The sequence below is a fragment of the Corylus avellana genome, chromosome 2, assembly GCF_965113065.1.
Source record: "Corylus avellana chromosome 2, dhCorAvel1.hap1.2, whole genome shotgun sequence".
Lineage (NCBI taxonomy): Eukaryota > Viridiplantae > Streptophyta > Magnoliopsida > Fagales > Betulaceae > Corylus > Corylus avellana.
Window position 1 is genome coordinate 1,223,448 of NC_142491.1, and position 22,255 is coordinate 1,245,702.

The 22,255-nt window shown below is 32.6% G+C and overlaps 1 protein-coding gene across 1 annotated transcript; it reads left to right on the forward strand.

The window, feature by feature from the left end:
• Nucleotides 1-9,002: 9,002 nt before the first annotated feature.
• OFP13 (ovate family protein 13) lies at nucleotides 9,003-9,971 on the forward strand. The gene has a single exon (XM_059577771.2). The coding sequence runs from the start codon at nucleotides 9,196-9,198 to the stop codon at nucleotides 9,871-9,873; it is 678 nt and encodes a 225-aa protein (XP_059433754.2). The 5' UTR covers nucleotides 9,003-9,195; the 3' UTR covers nucleotides 9,874-9,971.
• Nucleotides 9,972-22,255: the final 12,284 nt, after the last annotated feature.

Here is a 22,255-nt window from a genome sequence, read left to right on the forward strand (position 1 = left end):
ATTTGGTATGTCATAGATAGTGTTGGGATTGTAAGGTTTTCAACCTATATCTTTGGCATTGTATGATGAAGTATTTTGTTTCAGAATGGTTTTATATCAATGAAGATAACTTGTTTATTAAAAAACAAAAAACAAAACAAAACAAAACAAAAAAAAAAACAAAACAAAGTATGGTTCATTTGACAAAATTTTTTAAATGGTATTTTTTTTTTTTTATTGTGATATGGTATAAATGTGAAAAATAATTTTAATGATTTGGTGACTATTTTATATTTTAAATTGTTTGTTAATACTTTTAATTTTTTTTTATTGAAAAAACTATAAAAAAATATTTCATGTTGTTAAAGCCTAGTTTAAGCCGCAATGAGAAAAGTCAACGCAGCATGTGCATCCACGTAATCTGATAGGTTGATCAGCCAATCATGAATATGGTAGACGGGAGACAAAGCAGTGCAGTTACAACCATATTCTATCCAATAACTCATAATTTGGAAGACAGAGATCTACAGATTCCCACAAAAGGATCTCTTAATGCATTGAACCACCTTGAGATAGACTTGACCATTTTCTCATGATATTTAATTTAGATACACACATGCATCTTAGGGTAATATATGAAATAAGATATTTTCATTTCACTAGAAATACAGAAGAAATATTTGAGGGTCCAGGCTATATTTTACGTACAGTATTTAAAAGTGTATATAATTAATGATATATTATTTAAAAATTTTAAATGACTTAATAACGGGTATGTAGACAACATATACATCTATAAATGCCATAAAATCTAATGTTCATAGAGAGGATCCTAAATGCTCCATTAGCTATGTAACATGTATAGTGTCAAAATTGTTTAAAAATTTTAAGTTGATAAAAAATAGTAAATAATTAATAAATTTATCTTTCTTACGCGTGAGTTTAGACTCTCTCAATAAATAAGACCCTGTATATAAAATATTTAACAAAGTAGGGGTTAAAATGAGATTTTTTTTTTTTTTTTTGTTTAGATGAGTAGAAGACTCCACTAGAAGAGAGCCAGAGGAGCAGATGTGAAGATCCGCTAGATTAATTTACCCCAAATTAAACGAAAAGGATTTTGCAAGAATTTTTTTTTTTTTTTTTTTTTTTTTAAGAGAGTTGAAAGAGAGGGCTTTTAGGGTTTGAATTTTGAACTTCTTCGTGATATCATAATAATTCACCACTAATAAAAAAAAATAAACGTAAACCAATAAAAAAATTTGAATTAATACTTTAACCAAGACCTCGTTTGTTTGTTTTTGTTTGTTTTGTTTTGTTTTTTTTTTTTTTTTTGGGCTATCAACATTGTTTGAAGATTCCATTATGCTGTGCGGATGACACGTATTAATGTATCCTCTACGAATTCCTTCATGAAGATTAGGAAATAGTGAACTTGTGTGGGAAATGGGACAAAGCTTGAAAGCCATTTGTAGAGCTTCAAAGTTCAAATATATACTGAAAGGAAACTTCCAAGCTGAATGAAACAAGTTTGAAACTCTCTGTAAATTACTCCTACGGTCTACGATGGAACAGCCTGCCAAACGAACAACTATTCCTATGAAAACGAAATGACATCTTTCTCTTAGATGCTCATCAATCCTAACACAGAATTATGCCAAAAAATACAAAACTTCTTAGTTTCTATCTCTTGGCGTATGTCTTAAAGAACTCAACAGTAGTTCTAGGTCAAGTTGCCAGTGCAGAAGCTAGGGTACCCTAATTCCTCTTCCTTTTTGGCGACGACAGCTGTCATAAGCTACAGAAGGATGGCATAATGCTTTTCATTCCTAAACCTAATTCTCTGCATTTAGACTATTACTTAAATGATTTTTTTTTTATTATTTGTTTAAAGTTTAAGAATAGCAATTTAATATCGTATGAGAGCAAATTCCCACTCTATCACCATGTTGAACTTCTTTTATTAGAATTTAGAATAATAATGCTACATTTACTTTTTTTTTACACAATTTTTTCACACTTATAGGTAGCTTTTAAAACCACCATTAATATGAGATTGATCTTTATTAGATTTTGATCCAATAGTAATTTTAAAAATCCATCTTTGGGTGTGTAAAAAGTATTTAAAGAAATGAGAGTAAGTGTAGCATTCCTCTTACTAGAAATATAATATTCTCTATTTCAAATAAAATGGACCGTAGTAATTTCATGGTTAGAATTTAAAGTTTGTGCATCTAACAATGTATATGATGACATATTATTTAATTTTTTTAAAAGACGTGTCAATATTGACATAATGTAAATCGTTAAATGTGTCAACTTTAAATCCCCATTTCAAATTAAATGAAAAGGGTCATTACCTTACTAAAAATAAGCAGTTCTATTTTTCACTTGACTAAAATTGCCTCTACAATTTTAAGGAAATTGTATATTCTCAAATTAAGAAAAATAAGCCGTTTTAAGGTATTGAAACGCTTGAAAAATGCCACTAAAAATGTGGCATGTTATCAAGGCAGTCAGAAAGAATTTTCTATCACAAAGTTTCATTTTTCACTTTTACAGAAACGCTTCTTCTTCAGAAAATCAAAATATAGTTTTTAGCTCAAAGCTTTTTTTTACAACATAGAAAGAAAAAACTTGATGAAAATTTACTCGATTCTCAACGATAACATGCACCATTTTTAATATGTAACATTTTCAAGCGTTTTAATGTCTAAAAACTACTTAAATTCTGTAATTTAAGAATCTACAATTTCTTGAAATTGTAGGGGATCCTAGTCCATTAGTGTGATGAAGTTGTCAGAATTGTAAAATATGAAGACAATTTGGTCTCAAGTTTTACATCTTTTAGCCTAAATGGGATCCTCTCCATTTAGAGGATATGAGGAGTAGTGTTAAAATATATATTAAATTAATCTACTTTTAAGATAATTGATGATACAAATCATAGTATATGGTATAGCGAAATGATAAAAATTATCCTTTCAACCTTCTCCGTATAGTGAATGGGTGAATCTACTATTGAATTTTTGTGAAACCCACATGAGTCCACAAATTCAATGATAGATCCATTAAATTTGCAAAAAATGATGGTTGAAGATAATGTTCAGAGGAATGACGTGTAGTATGGTATATATCAAAATGCCTCTTTACTAACTAAATTCATATATACAATTGAGAGTTAACCAGCTCTGACAAAATATAAATTAAGTTAGATAAAAAAAGATTATTTTGAGAGGAGAGAAAAAAAAAAAGAAAAGATCGAGAATATATAAGATAACTTCTTTAGTACTGGTCGATCGACATAAAACATATTGTATTAATTATAATAGATCCTATTTATAAGGTGTGTTAAACAAGATATATAATCTCTAATAAAAAATTATGTTTATAAAATTAAGAAGTAATTATTCTCATTTTTTAATATAAATTTGACATATTAATTAACAGTGTGCATGCACATGGTATGTTTAATGAGGTTTGTCGATGAGCAGATCGAAAGCTCATCCTCTGACAATAACTTCCACGTCGCTCTGTGACAAAACAATATTTGCTAAATTATCTGTTATTATTTGTCTGTGATATACCTATGAGGCTCCACCATTTTTTGGCATTCTCCATGATTCCGATCAACTAACTCTCAGGGAAAGTACCCCACTAAGTCACCTTCATAGTGGACCATAGAGGTTTTGTACAAAATAAATTACCAAAAAAAAAAAAAAAAAAAAAAAAGGGGACCATGTTAGGGACCATCCACATGAAGTCACGAGAAATTCACAAACATAGGTACCAATAGGGAACAGAGACATTTCTCAGCAACGATAGGTGTTGTAGGGCATAGAGGTCCCAAGTACAGAAGATAATTCTGTGATAGGAGCCAACTTGACTGGTAGATCGTCACCTTCTGATTATCTAATGGTTGCAGCAATATATCCAACCATGCATGGATGTCCTACAACTAACATAAATTCCAAAAGAAAGAGCAAAAAAAAAATTATTAAATGATGTAGTACGTACGGCCCGAGACAAGATGAAGGGTAGAGTGACTCGGTTGGAACCTCGTCTGGCTAAGGTTGCAATCGAGCCTTTAGGTAGGTCTGTTAGGGTCTCTCAACCACAACCTGGTTCGGAAGATGGTGCGACTGATGGCCTTCATGGCTCAATCAACAATACTCGGACGCCACCCTCATCTGAACGGAATTATGATTAAGTCAATATACCCTCCAGTCTTTTCCTAGGGCCGTGTTGCATCTTTATAATATAACGGATATAACATTTTTAATTATGAGGGTGTACCATGCATTATATTATATAGGGTTAAATTCACTTTATTTTTCTGAAGTTTCAAGAATTTTTCAATTTAAATCCTAATGTTTAAAAATTAGCAATGTACCTCCCTAATGTTTCAAAAAATTTCAATTCAGACATTCCGTTACTAATTTCCGTCAAATTTGAAGGAAATCTATGAAATTACATACGACCATCAATGCCTTTTTTTTTTTTTAATTTCTGTACAATTAGACGGAAATTAGTAACGAATGGTCTGAATTGAAAATTTTTTAAACATTAAGGGGATATATTACCAATTTTTAAATATTAGAGTTCGAATTGAAAAACTCATAAAACTTCAATGGGGTAAAATGAATTTAACCTTATTATATAATTGTGTCATGCAATGTGTACGACACGCACCACTTCTATGGGTTTTTGCTTTTTCTCAGCCTTTACTAGTCTCTTTCGTTTCAGTCGATGTCATCCGCTTCCGCATGTAGACTCCACGCACCTCCTTGGCGCACGTGTGCCGCCCCTTGCTTTGGCTGGTGTAACGCATAAAAAAATATTAAATTGAAGGAAAATTGCTAATTTATTTATTTAAATTAATATTTGAACATTAATTATTTAATTCTCCCTCACATTGTGAGACCAATCACCATATTATATTAATTTAAAATGACAGAGATTTCCTCCAAACGAGTCTGGAGGAAATATCTTCCAACCCATTTAAAATAGTGTCAAGTGTCTATAAACATTTAAAACGTAAGTATAAGTTAGTAAACTGCAATTAATGAGCTTAAGAATTTAATGTACATTTTAAATATTTATAGACACTTTGCACTATTTTAAATGAGTTTGAAGAAATTTCTATCCTAAATTAAAATGGGGGTTAAACTGAGTCTATCTCACTAGTGGAACCAAACAACACGTGAACTATTTTAATTAAAGTGGAAGATAACTTGTATAGTCCATGTTCAATCTCAGGACATCAGCTCTAATATCAAGTTAAATTATCTTTTATTCTAAAAATTTAAACTAATAAAAAATATTAATTTAATTATATAAATCATTTTTTTTAACAGGCACTTATCGTGGTAGTCATTATTATATGTTGCTGTGAAAGAAATGCAAACCTGGGTTAGTGAGACTGAAACTCAACAAACCAAAGCAGACATTGTATCAATTGTATTTTTTGGCAAGATAGATCGAAAGATTTCATCGTATTAATAGGAAAAATATTACAAATTTTCATGTTAATAAAAATAAAATCTAGAAGTATCAAAATATCAAAAGTGGATAATCCCAAGCCTAACTAATGTAGTGTGTATATATACATAATAAAAAATAATCAAATATTAAAAAAATAAAAAATGGAAAAAAAAAATGAAGTTTGATCATATATATATATATATATATAATAAAAAAAATCAAATCTTAAAAAAAATATAAAATGGAAAAAAAAAATTGAAGTTTGATCATTGGTGGAGTTGCCACCCCTAGGCGGAAGGTGTTTGCGGCCACCCCCGCATAGGGATTGGGAGTGGCTGGCTGCCACCCCAATAGGGTTTGGGGGCCATAGCCCTAGGGGTAGCAGCTCTACCGCTAGCTAGCCACCATTTCAATTTTTTTAAAAAAAATTGTTTTGATTTTAAAGATTTTATCTTTTTAATAAAATCATTAAATTATAGAAACATTATAATTTTAATGTGATGTGACAAAGATGTTGATGTGGCACTAACGAATGACAATGATCTATTGCACCTTTTTGAAGAACTTAAAAAAAATTAAAAAAAAAATTGAATTGTAATATGTTTTGGCTTATTGACTCAGAGATTAATCTAAAAAATGCCCATTTTCTTATTAAGTATTTACTATATATATTGGTAGTCAAATCTATGAGATTTGATTATTTGTCTTACCTCACTTCACCTCATGTTTTTCTTATAAGTAAATTGTATCCCTATAAATGACATTTTTTAGTAGTAGATGTAAACACTTGCAATAGGCTTTACATCTCATTTCATTTCTTTAAGTGTAGGAAAAACTCCTAAAAAGCTTATTACAACGGGACCCCTGATGTTTTATAAACCTAGCGAACCAAGAGAACCAAAAGTGATATCCTATAATCCTAGTTGCTTCTCTAACCATTATTTTAATGAAAAAAAAAAAAAGGTTTAATGTTTCCTCTCTTTCATCTAACATTTATTTGAAAAAAAATATTTAAATAACTTTCTATTTGAATCTAAAAGTAAAAAAGTCGATTGATTATTTAAATTTAAGAAAAATCTAAAGGAAGCTATTCCTAGCGCTTCACCAGCCTAAAATTTGTGTTCTCGATCTCTTTTTACGCTTCCGCTTCCCTTACAGTTCTTTTTTTTTTTTAATTATTTTAAAAAAATTTTAATTCTATTTAACATAAATCAACTCCATCTTATCGACAAAGGATGAAGCACTTGCAATGGTCGGAAAAAATCACAAGAAAATACGAATAGTCCCACCAAAGTCACGAATTTTGCTTGTGATTGCAATAAATTGTATCGGAACAAATTGGCCAATGTTAGTTTACGTTGGATTTATCCTGTTCATTGGTTGAGAATTTAAGAGCCACTAGAATTCGGCAGCGGCGGCCGCATGACACCTTCTAAAATGTTGGATTAAATTATGAGCAGTAAAATGTTATATATCATTGTACAACGACGGATACGACTGATATTATGTGTTCTTATATAATGACTTTTTTTTTTTTTTTTTTTTTTTGGTTATATTATCAAATTGTATAATAGTCTATTAAATATTATTGTTTTTATATTATATATATAATCGACCGTGGTTATTTAATTTTGATGATTACTGTGTTAAAAAATTTATCAAATTTTTCAGAATTGGCGAGACGCAAAAATTAAAAAGAACGCAAAAATAAACAATAAAAAAATAGAGATTTACATGGTTCATCGCTAAAGACTACGTCAACAGAGTTTTAACGAAATTACACTATTTTTAAGAGAAAACAATACAGGAGACGTCAATAATACATGCGTACGAAACCCCAATAGTAAGTGAATATAAATATTACCCCTAACCTCAGAAGAAGAATAAGAAGAAGAAGAAGAAATTTTTTTTTTAAAAAATCTCATTTAAACCATAAGACTTCCAATTCCAATGTCAAACTAGGTTGGTACGAACCGGGTCAGATACAAAACCAAGCTCAAAATAATCTGACATACTGTTATTTAGTATATTACTATACAATTGTTACACAATTAAAATTATGTAGCAATAAAAATCAATCTTTGAATCAAACAACTTTGTAAAAATATAACTTAATTATTGATTTTTACTATTATATTATTTATATTATACAACAAATTATATAATAATCTATTAAATACCATTTATCCGTTTTAAATTTTAATGGGCTCTGATGGCATGTAAAAGAAGGTTCGACAGAAGCAAGTACCTAATCAATGCGAGCCATACTTGAGGTCTCAATTGACAATTCATAAATACTTGGGCAAGGACAAGTGTGTGTGACTCAACGGTTCCCTCTTAAGTCACTCACATGAAGTATATGCCTCTTCATGATTTCTTTTTTCTTTTTTTTTCCCCAAGAAAATTATGGTTCCATTTGGTAATTTTTTTTAGAGGGTAATATGTGTTAGCATGCTATTAGAATGTGCTAGATTCTTTTCTTTTTTCTTTTTTCTTTTTTCTAACTAGCGTACCTCTAATCATATGTTAAAACGTGCTAACAAGGTAGCAGGTCTAGCATTACTCAAAAATTCTTTCAAAGAGTCGAAAATCTCAAATACAATCCTTTGATTTTGATTAAGCTAAGGATGCCAAGACACATGGTTCATGATAGCTACAACTTTCCATATCAACGGCGTCTTACTCATGATTACTTTACTTACATGAAAAAAGAAACAAATGGAAATAAAATTAAATAAATAAATTGATGTAGTGAGTCGCAAAAGAAAACAACACACAACGCATAATTCTTTCCAAAACTAAAAATTAAATAAAATAAAAAATAAGTTAATATACATAGAAGAAAACACAACCTTTGACAATTTCTTAATTAAAACTGAGCAATTAAACAAGCATACATTGTTGCCAAGGCCATCCTTATTAGGTTTATATAGAAAAGATAGTTGTAACCCTTCTAAAACACGTAATTAAAACACCCAATTCAATTGTGTGATCTTGTTCAAACAAGACTATTAATTACTAACTAGTTTGGACAAGAATTGCGATGAAACTGCTATAAATATTCTTAATCTAATGAGCTCCAACCGATCATTTCAAAATAATTACTACTCATTTGGACGAGTTTCGACCGCTCGATTCTCTCACTTAGTCTCAGTTCTGAACACATCATTTAGACGCTGACCGAACACCACTCTGACAAAGACTCTCTAAAGTCACATATAAATCTTATTCAGAAGACTCGTTCCAATGCCTAGGTCTTCTCCTATGTTTTTTATAAAATTAAACCATCTAAGTCAAATTATCAAAGCTTAACAAAGTCAATTTTACAAATTGACAGCTTTAGTTGTCATAATATATGCATTAGAGGTTAGTTGGTGCATAAACAATGAAAAATTGTGACATTAGTAACAAAAGAATTTTCCTCAATTTATTGAATAACTCAAAAAATAAAAAATAAAAATCCACAGTTATTTCAGTTGGTGTGAGGGGGCATTAAATAACATTAAATTCTCCAAACCAACAATTGACTGCACACAAGTAAAAGCCCCTACCGGTCCCATTTCCTCCATCTTCCCTCACTTCCTATCACCCCTCCTTTAAATATCACATTCAAAACCCCCTTCTGAATCCCATTAATACCATCTCTTAAGGAAAAACAGGCACCCATATTATTCCCCAATCCCAGAAAACCATTCCAAAAAAAAGAAAGAAAGACAAAAAAAAAAAAACATCATGAAGCTGCCTTCTCTGTTTAAGAACAAAGAAACAAAGCAGCAGCCATGGCAATGGCCCTTGTGTAACCACCCCAAGACACTCTCTTTCCGAGGTACCGACGACAACATTTTCAAGACAGTCAACTCGGTTTTCTTTGATCATGGGGTGGAAACGCCCGAGTACTCCACGTCATGGTTCACGAACTCGTCCGAGTCGGCGAGCCACGACTCAGCTGAGTCGGATGACTTCTGCGGCGAGTCGTTGGAGATGGTGATACGTGGGGTCCAGTCGGAGAGGCTGTTCTTCGAGCCGGGCGACACTAGCTCGATTCTAGAGAAGGCGAAAGCCGGCGGGTTTCCGTTCAAGGAGAGCGTGGTTTTGGCGATGGAGTCGGAGGATCCATACGTTGATTTCCGGCGGTCTATGGAGGAGATGGTGGAGTCTCATGGGCTGAAAGATTGGGAGTGCTTGGAGGAGCTTCTCGGGTGGTATTTGCGGGTCAACCGTAAGAAGAACCATGGGTTTATTGTCGGAGCTTTTGTAGATCTGCTTGTTGCTCTTGCTGCTGCTACCACCAATTCCTCTTCTGATTCAACGTCTTTTTCTTCTGCTGTCTCTTCTTTCTCTTGCTCTCCATTATGTTCATCTAACGGTCAGATTGAGATTGATGAGGTAGAGAAGATGGTCATGTCTTAGCTTTTAATGTGATCTTTTTTTTTTTTTTTTTTTTTTTTTTTTTTTTTTTGTATATTAGTAGGTTAAAAAAGTGACAATATATTGAGAAATGAAATGCTAGCTCTCTCTATCTTTCTAACTTACATTAATTACTTTTAAATGCAATATCTATTTTAATTGGCCCTTGAAAGGTAGCTTAGACGTCAAAGTATTAACCATATTCAACTCTCTATTTTAACTTTATTTACCATGAGGGTCAGAATGAGATTAATGAGGCAGAAAAGATGGTAATTAATGCCTTAGCTTTTAATGTATCACTTTTTTTTTTTTTTTTTTTTGCCCTTTTTTATTAATATTAGTAGGTTAAAAATTGATAAACTGACAATATATTGAGGTATGAAATTCTCTCTATCCTTGTTACATTAATTACTTTTAAATGCAATGTCAATGTTAATTGTCCTGCCTGCGGAAGGCAAAGAGCATTCATATAAGTTGTTCTCTCAATTTTAGTTATTTTACTATTTTATTTAAATATTTTTTTTATTCTTTACGAAGAGGAGAAAGAATTTTAAAAATAAAAAATAATAAAAAAAAATAATAATAAAAAAAAAAAAACTTTGTTCTTACATTTGGTTAAGCCATGATTAATCAAGCTAGGCATAAGTCTTGTTTGGCCAAAGGTAGAATAGAATCTTAATTTCTATGTAAAACAATAATGGAACTGCCCTGATAGAATGCAGGTGAGATATTGTACAGTGTATAGGAACATGCTATATTAAATGAAAATTTGACCAAGGAAATGATGGGTGAGCTATAGATGGTGATTTTCAAAGTTCTGACAAATTTTCAAACAAGCAGGAACAGTCACTCTTTTAGGCATGAATAATTGGAGAATAAATCCACCGAAAAAATTGGCAAGTTGGTGTAAGGAGGAACCATCCCAGGTGAGGCAGTTTCCAGTACTTTCCAAGCTGTCTCACACAGCCTTTTTCTATTGATAATAAGGTTGCTTTTGAAGTAAATAGATCAGATCCTGTCTGTATTATTGAGACTCTAGAGCTAGCTTTTCATCCATGGGATGCACATTTTTGTTTTTTTAATTTTTTTTATTCTGCATAATACAAAATTAACAGGTTAAAATTGAAGGGTTCAATTTATTTAATTAAATAAATTGTATTAATATTGATTCATATAATTTGATACGATCTGAATCCGACACGCAAGTATACATTATTAATACACTACACATAGCATGTTCAGTTTTCCAAAGAGAAACTATATAAATTATTGAAAATTTTCCTATGATGAAAATACCCAATGCCATGAAACAAAGCATAGTGAGAATCGGGCTGCTTTCCATTATGTGTTTGAAAGTATTCTCATATGATCTTGCATTCTTTCTTCCGTTTGGATTAAAAGTGCGAAGGATCTTCCCTTGTAACTTTTTGCTTCAATTCTGGTGAAAAACCATTATGTTATTTTCAAAATATTAGAAGTTACAATTCGTTTTCGCGAGCTGGGTTTAGATTGTGTTGAGACGTGGGTATAGGACTATATATATCAACCCTAATCTGATTCATTTAATTAAATAGGCAAGATTCCTCAATCCTAATTAGTTAATTGCATATTAAGTTTGTGTAAAAAATTGTCAGTCCTAAATGTTGTGTGGGTTTGGGTTGTGTCAAGGTATGAGTATAAGACTATATAGGTTAACCATAACTTGACCCATTTAAATAAATGAATCAAAACATCTAATCTCAACTCACTAATTTTAGGGGAAACTTTACAAAGAACTCCTGAACTAAATGAATCAAAACATCTAATCTTAGCTCACTAATTTTAGGGAAAACTTCACAAATAAGTGAATAACTCCCGAACTACCACGCGTTTTAAGAAGACTCTTTAAATTTAAAAAATTCTCAATTTCACCCATCAAACTTTCAATTTGATACAATTTACTCCACATCCGTCAATTTTTGCCATTAAATCCTAACGGAAACCTCTAAAAAGACAAAATTACCCTTCAATTTTCCTTTTTCTTTTTTTTTTTTTAAAAAAAAAGGATCACAAGGTGGCCCAACTATGAGTTAATTTTTAATTTTTAATTGTCAAATTTTATAAAAAAAAAAAGTCAAGGGTATAATGGTCATTTTATCACTTTTAATGTTTAAAAATTGATAGAATGGGTAAACTGTATCAAATTGAAAATTTATGGAGTGAAATTGAGAATTTTTTAAATTTAAGGAAATTTTCTCAAAAAGTGTAGTAATTCATATGTTTAAAGTGAAATTTCTCCCTAATTTTAAATTCGTATTAAATTGACTATTTATGTCAATAACTGTCAAAAGTATTGCAAAATATAAGCAGGCATAATGTTGGAAGAAAATCAAACCCAATCCAAAAAATGGAAATAAATTCAACCAAAAGTAAAGCATAAAAGGATCTTAAGAAGATATGTTGCAGGTGAATCAAGCGGCATGTCACTTCGACGCGTCACCACACCTCAGTCATACTGTCATACCATAGCAACTAACTTCACCAAAGAATGAAAAATAAATAAATAAATAAATAAAATATAAATATATAAATAAATAAACAATGTTAGGGCAGGTCCTATCAAGTAGGACCCCACGTGGCCACTACATCCAGCGACAGTGCGTTAATTCATTTTTGGTTGCATCAATAGCTACTACCTTATCCCAAAATGAATTGTCATGGGGTCCATGCATGAAAGTGATTTTGCAAATTACCATGAAAGTGATCTTGCAAATGAGACAATGCTATGCTTAAATTTCATATTGAGTGGGTACGTAGATTATCAAAACGTTTAGTGTTTAATCTTATGTCAATTGGGTATTAGCTGAAACTAGGTTATATAAGCATCTTTAAGGATTATCAATTGTAATTTTGACAGATCTTGTTAAGGTATATATAACACGAATAATGTCTTTACCCAATTCTTTGGGTTGTGATAATTGGTATTGAAGTCAACCTACCTAATAACGCCAAATTGTGCTGGGGTACTACATCGTGGCATGAATATATATATATATATATATATATGGGTGACATTTAACCCGCCAACCCGTTTGGGTTGACACAAATTTGACCTGTTTAATAAACGGGTCACATATGTCAACCTGAACACGGCATGCTAATTTAACGGGTGAAACGACACAATCTGTGTGACTCATTTAATTAATAGGACGTGTCGGGTTGACATGACTCAAATGACATAAACGACCCAAACTTGAGACTTTTTTTTTTTTTTTTTGTATATATATATATATATATATATATATATGGGGTCAACCCGCAAACCCATGGTTTAACTCATTGGCACATTTATTAACCGGGTCATAAATAAGTAATCCGTTTATGACCCCAAATTTGTAGGGGTGGCCACCCCAAATTTTTAGGGGTGGCCAGGAATTTGGCCACCCCAAGTAGACCATCGGAGTGGTTTCAGCCACTCCAATTTTCTTTTTCTTTTTTTTTTTCTGATTTTTTTTGGAGTATTTTTTCTATTTAATTTTTTTAAAAAATATATATTTTATTCCTCATGGACATTTTAGAGAGTTCAGGGGATAAGAAGTCAACACGACGCATGTGACTAACTTTTTGTTGGAAACGGGTGAAATGGAGATAATTCATTTAGTGCATTTAGGAGGGTAATATTGTTCATTTATTTTTTTGGCAAAATATTTTAGATAAGTATGTCCTTCTAATTGTACTAAATGAGTCCTCTCCATCTCACTTGAAATGGAGAGGATTCTTTTCCCTTTTTGTTAGAGAAGACAAAAGGCTAATAAATTAGCAATATTGACTAACATTTTTACTATAATTGGGATCTTACTCCATAGAAATATATTGACTAATATTTATACCATAATTAGGGCCTTGAACTTTTAATTTTTTTTAATTTTTTTAATTTTTTAATTTTTAATTTTTTTTCTAAAAGCTCGGGGCCTTAATTACACTACCACTATTTAATGGCCTTATTTCATTGGGGGCTTAGTCGACTGCCTGAATGGAAGAGTCGGCCATGGCCTGGATTGTGAAGCCCTACTATTATCAACTCTCTACTATTGGTTCCATAATTCCAATTAACGATTAAGTTTTATGTTCTAAACAGTACGTCCATAACACAAAAGAATCTATCAATTCGAATGAATTTAATGTAGAAGAAGGTTAATTGATAATTTCAAAAAGCAATAGAAATATAATTTTTAACAAATATGAATACTTCAATAATATTATCTATTCATAGTCTATGTGTGCTTACAACATTGGATATAATTTACATTTTATCTAAATGTTAAATAAATATTTCTCTCAAAAGCTTAAGGGGATAGGAAATAATGAATTTAATCATTTAATTAATATTTTAACACTATTTTATCGTGTGTGAGCTCAAAGTACTCTCCCAATGAGTGAGGCCCAATAAATACAATATTTAATTGTAATTGGAGGGAGCGGTAGATTTAAGGTTTAAACTCATGACCTTGACTCTCATACTATATTAAATAACCATAAAAATTATGAATTTAATCATTTAATTAATATTTTAATCCTAAAAACTTTGCCAAAAATGAAATTACCAATTAATGCAGGTGTATTTGTTGTAATTTTATAAATTTTACAGGGGTATAAGGGATATTTCACTTGTTAGCGGTTTGAGTTAACAAAAAACTCTAACAGTAGGGGGTGATTGAATGTGATTGATACATCGAATACCCATGTTGAAATTGTTGAAGTTTGGTACGAGGTTAGGGATTAAAAGTAAAGATTCCCCTAAAATTAAGAATATATAAGATAATGGATGTTGATCATTTCTAAAGGATTGACCCAATATTATTTTTTAACAAACCATAAGATATGATGGATGTTGATTAGTTATTTAACCAGCAATGCTAATACTTGTACTCCTAAAACAGGCAAAAAGGCCCCTTGTATTTTTTTTTTATTCAATAATTTAATCATTTAAATTGTGAATTTCACATAAATGAAGAATTAAAAGACTCTTTCAAGCTCAATTAACTAGTTTGTATTTTTTGTTCATTAGAATGCCGTACGTGCATTTCTTGTGTGAAAAAATGCACAATGAAAACTTATATGTTAATGGAAGTGGCATGATCACCATAATCGAATGTAATGAGTTCCCCGCCATGATCCATTCACAGGGCCTATGGAGGGTACATTTATTCCGGCACGGTGCCGTTTTCGATGCCGATGCTTCAGCTGCAAATGGTTCTTTTTTTCACCCTCACCCAAGCCTCCCAATACATTCTTAAGTGTCATGGAGTCACCAATTTCACCACACAACTTCTTGTACGTGCTCTCTTCCAACACTTAATTTCTCTGTTTTTCCTTTTGTAACATATCTGACCCCAATGTGTCTTGGTTTTATGTGAACCAGGTCGGAATAATCCTTGGTCCTTCTCTCCAAGGACCGCTTAGAATGTTCAAAAATGTTCTGTTCCCCATTAAAAGTCAAGAAATAATTGGTATGCTGTCTACCTTTAGTTATCTACTCTTATTTTTTGTGAGTGGGGTGAAAATGGATATAGGAATGGTAAAAAGAACAGGAAGAAAAGCTTTGTTTACTGGTGTTACATGCATGTGGTCTCCTATGCTAATTGGCCTTTTCGTCCAAATGAAGCTTACAAGATTGTGGCTGAAGGAGGAAGAAGCATATATACATCCATATTTAACAATAGGAAATTGTGTAACTCCATTTCCGGTCCTTGCTTGCCTTCTTGAGGATCTCAAGATCCTTAATTCTGAACTGGGTCGATTGGCCCTATCTGCAGCATTGGTAAGTGATTCTTTGAGCACCATGGCTGTGGTGAGTAGCTCCTTGATTAGAGTAAAAAACGAGCGAGGTAGTATGGTCACCGCTATAGATTTAGGAGGAGTCGTCACCTTTCTTATCATCATTGTATTTGTAATTCGACCGGCATTTTTCTAGGTAATTAGACACACACCAGAAGGCAGGCCTATCAAAGACATATACATTCATATCACTATGCTAATGGTTCTTGGATGGGCATATCTTTCATATTTGTTTGGTCTTACTTCACTCTACGGGCCTTTCATTCTGGGTTTGGCAGTACCCGTTGGACCACCCTTAGGATCAACCATTGTCAACAAGTTCAATTGTCTCATTTCGGATGTGTTTTATGCCACTCTTAGTAACTACTTGTGGGATGAGGATAGATCAGAGTTCAATCAAATTTGGTAACAACTTCGTGATGGTCAATGGAATCCTCATTATTTTGACTTTTGTGGCCAAAATGGGGGTTTGTTTGATTCCTACCTTACCACTCTAAAATGCCTTTAAATGATGCTCTGGCACTCTCTCTTTTACTGAGTTGCAAAGGTGTAGTCCAACTTGTTTACTATACATTTCTCAAAGATAACGAGGTGACTTTCTTTTCTCACTCTTTTTCCCTAAAAACCAGAACTACCTTTCTCTTTTCGGTCCCATTGTGGGTGCCTCTGATATACATTGATTAGATGAATGCCAACATTTTTTTATTTGAGTGCAGACCATAACGACCAAGTGTTCGCTTTGTCATGTGTTAGCATCCTAGTGACTGTAGCTTTCATGCCACTCATGGTGAAGTTCTTGTACGATCCTTCAAGAAAATATGCAGGTTACCAGAGAAGGGATATTATGCATTGTAGACTCAATGCAGAGCTCAAAGTCCTAGTTTGCATTCACAAGCAAGATGACATTGCTGCTGTAACAAAACTACTTGAAGTCTTGTGCTCATCTAGAGAAAGACCCCTTGCTATTTATGTGCTTCACCCTATTCGGTGAATGTCATTCTCGCCTTCAATCACTTTGAAAAAGACAATCAGGGTGTTGTATCAGTAAACGTCTTCACAACAATCTCTCAACTCAAGTACATGCATGAAGACATATGCATCCTTGGATTGGACAAACTTACTTCCCTTATAGTACTACCGTTCCACCGAAAATGGTCCATCGAAGGTGTTGTTGAATCAGATGACAGTACTATAAGGTCCTTAAATTGTAGTGTTTCAAGCCCCCCTGCTCTGTTGGGATCCTAGTTGACCGTGGTCATTCTGGCCGCTCAATGATTTCATCAGATTCATCCTATTTTGTTGCCATGATTTTCTTAGGAGGTAATGATGATTGAGAGGCATTGATTTTTGCCAAACGCATGGCCAATCACTCGAAAATTACTGTGACTATGGTTCACTTTGTTGCCGCTTGCAGTGAAGGTGATACCCACTGGGACAAATTGTTTGACAATGAGATACTAAATGATGTTAAACTTAACAATTTGGATAATGAATATGTGATATACCTCGAGAAGATAGTGAAAGATCGATGGGCCTCAAACAACATTGATAGTTCGAAGTATGGTGAACGAATATGAGCTTATTATTGTTGGTAGACGGCATAACATAAAGTCTCCGCAGACATCTGGGCTTGCATAATGGAGTAAATTTTCAGAGTTGGGGATTATGGGAGACTTGCTTGCCTCATCAGATCTTAGTAGCGGAACTTCTGTTTTGGTGGTGCAACAACAACAAACGAAGACCTAGTCCTCTACTAGGAAAGCTAGAGCTCTTATCTTTTGAACCTTCACGAATATAAAACTATATCCATTCATCTTCTCATGGTGTATATATAAAATTATATAAATATTTCACAGGATATAGATATTGGCCTCAAGTATGATAGGTCACTTTTAGATCTTAGAAAATTTGATATTATTTTCAGGCCTCTTTAAAGTAAATTCTTTTAAAATAATTCGTATATGTCTACAAGCGCGAATTTGTTCTTAATTGACGCTAAAAAATTCTTAAACCTTAATTTAAGTGCTTGTTTTGTTTTGCATTTAGGAGCCTAAAAAGTACTTTTAACACTTAGAAAGTTCTTTCAAACCGAAATATGTTTGTTTGGTACGTAAAAAAAAAAACTCTCAATGTGTCTTAAAAAATGCAAAATTTGTGTTTCTAGAAAAGTTTGACAGGAGAAAAAATCACCTAATGATAAAAACCACTCCAGTTTCACACAATTACAACATTGCCACTATATAATCAATTTTTTTTTTTTTTTTTTTTTTTTTTTTAATGAAGTTGAGAGCTGCAATTGAGAGGGAGCGAGAGACCCCAAGCATACTATTGTCCATTTGTTTCTTCTCCTTCTTATTAAGAAAACCCATTATGCTTTGGCTCTCTCATAGCAAACACAGATTATGTTCCCTTCTTAATCATTTCCAAACAATTGCATGTTTTTCTTAATTACACAACAAAAATTATCATGATAAATGTTATGCAAAAGCCTGAGGAGGGAAAAATTTGAAACTTAACATAATGCATTAGACCTCTAAATTTCCATAAAAATAAAATAAACATTACATAACTTGTATAATCAATAAACAACACATGCATTCATAGCATTACATATACCTCACACTTGGCTAATGTGTAATTAAGGGAAAATTACACTTTACTCCCTTAAAGTTTTACCCCCTAAAAGTTTTACCCGATTTATAATTTGGCCTCCAATATTTAAAAATTTGTAATGTACCCTAACAAAGTATCAAAAATTTGCAATGTAGCCACTCCGTTAACCATTTCTGTCCAATTTGACGAAAAATTGCTCACGTACGAGGCATGTATATTTTTTGGTTTAAAATTTCCAAAATTGCTCCCATTTGTTTTAAAATTTTCCAAAAATGCCCCCAATTCAATAAACCAGTTTTATTTTTTTTATTTATTTTTTTTTAAAGGGGGCAATTAAGTATTTTCCATAATTTTCGTAAGAGAAAAACGGAAATTATTAACATATGGGTCAAATTGCAAATTTTTGATACTTTATTCGAGTACATTAAAACATTGGAAGTCAAATTGCAAATCCAGTGAAACTTTGGGACAGTAAAGTGTAATTTTTTCTTGTGTTAACTTGTAGTTTAAAACTTCTATTGTCTCTATCCCCCTATTACCCTGTATGTTTGACACCATTTAAATTGTTCATCTTTTCTCTATAAATAACATTTTAGAGGTGAAATGTGAGTCCACGGGTCCGTAACTAATGATCATTCGTATGATCATTTGTAGGCTGGTTGCCTATTGAGAGGTTCAGTAAAATATAGACGTTTCCCCTTCATTTATATATGTTCATGTGTATCGATTTGCACAAGGTGATGGATGTCCTTTAGTTTTCAACCCTAGATTTGCACAATTAATGAGTTATATCATAGGAGACCAATTTTTTTTTTTTCCTTTTTTTGGAGATACCATTTTTTAATTATTTTCTGCAGCATATGTGGCACCAAAAACATAGGTACCACCTATAATGTTACCTCAATTTAATCAATAAAATAGAAGTTCTAACGTTGATAATGGCTATACCCGAAGCATGAAAATGGTAATAGAGTTGAGAAGGGCTGGAATTTTTGGATTTGAGAGCTGAAATTATTGGCTCAGTTCCTTAGGTAACTTTCTTCCTTTGGTTTTCAAGAGGTAGCTCAATCGGCTGGGACTATGCCTAATGAAGCGGAGGTCACTAGTTTCAATCCCTCTTGTGCGGGCATATCAGAAAAAAAATAAATTAAAATAAAATAAATTCTCCTTTGATATTTGATGAAAGTCCAACCCATGCCCAAAAGTAGTGGTCTCTAGCTTTTAGTGAGAAAATGCCTAAAATGCCCTTAATTTAAGTGAGGATGAGAGAAAGAAAGTAGGTCATAATGTTAATTTATGTTTGGGCCAAATAATGTCACTATGATTCTCTTGGGCTGCCATTTACAAACCATCCAAGCCCATAGTGTACTTGTAAAACACCTAGTTTTATTTTTCCACACTAACCCATAACATTTTTTTTACTCAAAAGTAACGTAATAGACTTTTTCATTTAAATTTTCAAGTGTGATTTTACCACAATAATCTAACTTATTTTTATTTACTCATAATCAGTGGCAGAGCCAGACAATTCATATTGGAGGTGCCGCTAATTTTTTTTTTTTTTCTTTTTTTGTATCCTAAAAATTTTCTCCACTTTAAAAATTTGATAATTCATACAATATATGCATCACAAAAAAACATCTATAAAAGTTCATAAATATGTGCTCAAATTGATATGTTAGAAATGTAACATATCGGCACTATATCAAAAAGACATAAATACAAAAAAAAAAAAAAAAAAAAAAAATGTCTAAAAATACACTTTACAGTCTCTTAGAAGTACAAAATCATCAAGTATCAAATTTCTGAAATAGAAAAAACGAAAGAGAGTGAGTCCTTGACTTTAGGGGTGCCGTGTCTTGGGTATATATATATAACAAATTTTGGGGGTGAAAAAAAAAAATTAAAATCTTTAGGGGTGCCAAGATGTACGTGGTTCCACCACTGCTCATAATAAATCCATCAAACAATTTGTTGGACATTACATATCTCTCTCTTAATAAAAATTTCATCATCGGAATTAAGTTATAACTCACTAACATGCTCACAATCAAGATATGCTTTAAATTTTACAAACATATACTCTAATAACATTGTAAAGCATGTTCATACCTAGATTCACTCGAACAAATGTGGATATTGATCCCACATATCCTGCTCAAGCTTCCACGAAGCTTCTTCCACTCCATGGTTTCTCTATAAAACCATGACCAATGGAATGGTCCTCGATCTCAGTTGTTGCTTCTTGTGACCCAAAATTTGCACTAAGAGCTTTTTATATGTTAAGTTAGCTTGAATATCAAGAGGTTCGAAATTAATGATGTGCAAAGGATCATGTACGTATTTCAACAGCTGGGAGACATCGAATACATCATGTACACCAGCCAAGCTAGGTGGCAATTCAACTTTATACGCTATTGAGCTCATGCGCTTTTTCACTTGAATGCATCACACCTATCATCAGAGACACCTAAAGGTACACAAGGTCACCTGCTTCAAATTCAAGCTTGTGGTGATGTTTGTCCGTGTAACTTTTCTATCTACTTTGAAAGGTGAGCATTCTCTATATGCAACTTTCTCTTTTGTATCTTATATCATTTATTATCCCAATAGTTTCCTTTTGCCTATTTCATCCCAATACAATGGTGATCTACACTTACACCCATACAAAGCTTCATATGGTGCCATCCCAATTATTACTTGGAAGCTGTTGTTGTAAGCAAACTCAAACAAAGGTAAGAATCGAATCCAACTACATTTAAAGTCGAGCACACATAGCCTTACCATATCCTCAAGGAATTGGATGGTCGTCTTGGATTTTCCATTGGTTTGCGGATGGTACACCTTGCTGAAATTCAGCTTGGTTCCTATTGCTTCTTGTAGCCTCTTTCAACACTTGGATGTAAACCGAGCATCCCGATCCAACACTATAGAAATAGGAGCCCCATGTAATTTGTTCATCTTTCGTACATACAACTCTACCAACTTCTCCATTGAATCTGTAATCTTGAATGAAAGAAAATAGGCACTCTTTGTGAGCCGATCAATTATCACCCATATAGCATCTTGTCTACTAGGCAATCCCACAACAAAATCCATTGCAATTTGATCCCACTTTCACATTGGGATATCAAGTGGTTGGAGCGGTCCTGTTAGCCATTGATGTTCAACTTTAACAAGTTGGCACAAAGGATATCGTGCAACATACTTAACAATATCACGCTTCATGCCGCTCCATCAAAATTTATTTTTCAAGTCTTGGTACATCTTGGTATTGCCAGGATGAACTGTGTACTGTGATTGATGAGCTTCTTCAACTTAGCATCATTAGCTATAATTGTCTTACCATCTTTTGTCTTCAAAACTCCATTGGTGGTAACATGAAGGCTAGATGCTTATCCATGTTTGACTTCTTCTATAAGCTCCCTCAGTTCAAGATTATTCTTTTATGCTAGCTTGATTCTTCCCACAATTAATGGTTACACCATCAAGGTTGCAAGAATTGGTGATTCTCTGGATAACACATCAATCATCAATGGATGACATAGATTCAATCTCAACATCAAAAGACTTTCGACTTAAGCTATCAGCTACAATGTTAGCTTTACCCGAATGGTAGAACATTGGGCATAGTCTTTCAACAGTTCTAGCCACCTACATTGTTTCATATTTAAGTTTTTTCGCGTGAAAAATTTATTTGAGACTCTTATGATTGGTGTGAATCTCACACTGCTTACCATAGAGGTAATGCCTCCAAATTTTCAAGGAATACACAACTGCTGTTAATTCCAAGTCATAAGTAAAGTAATTCTTCTCGTGATCTTTTAACTACTTTCAACTGCCTTGAGGCATAGGCTACTACTTTGCCTTGTTACATAAGTAAGCAACCCAATCCCTTCCGAGAGGCATCTGTATAAACCACATACCCAACAGACTCCATAGGCAATGTGAGAAC

Excerpts from the sequence above, each read along its gene's own strand:
- OFP13 (XM_059577771.2), top strand. The coding sequence starts at position 9,196 with ATGAAGCTGCCTTCTCTGTTTAAGAACAAAGAAACAAAGCAGCAGCCA.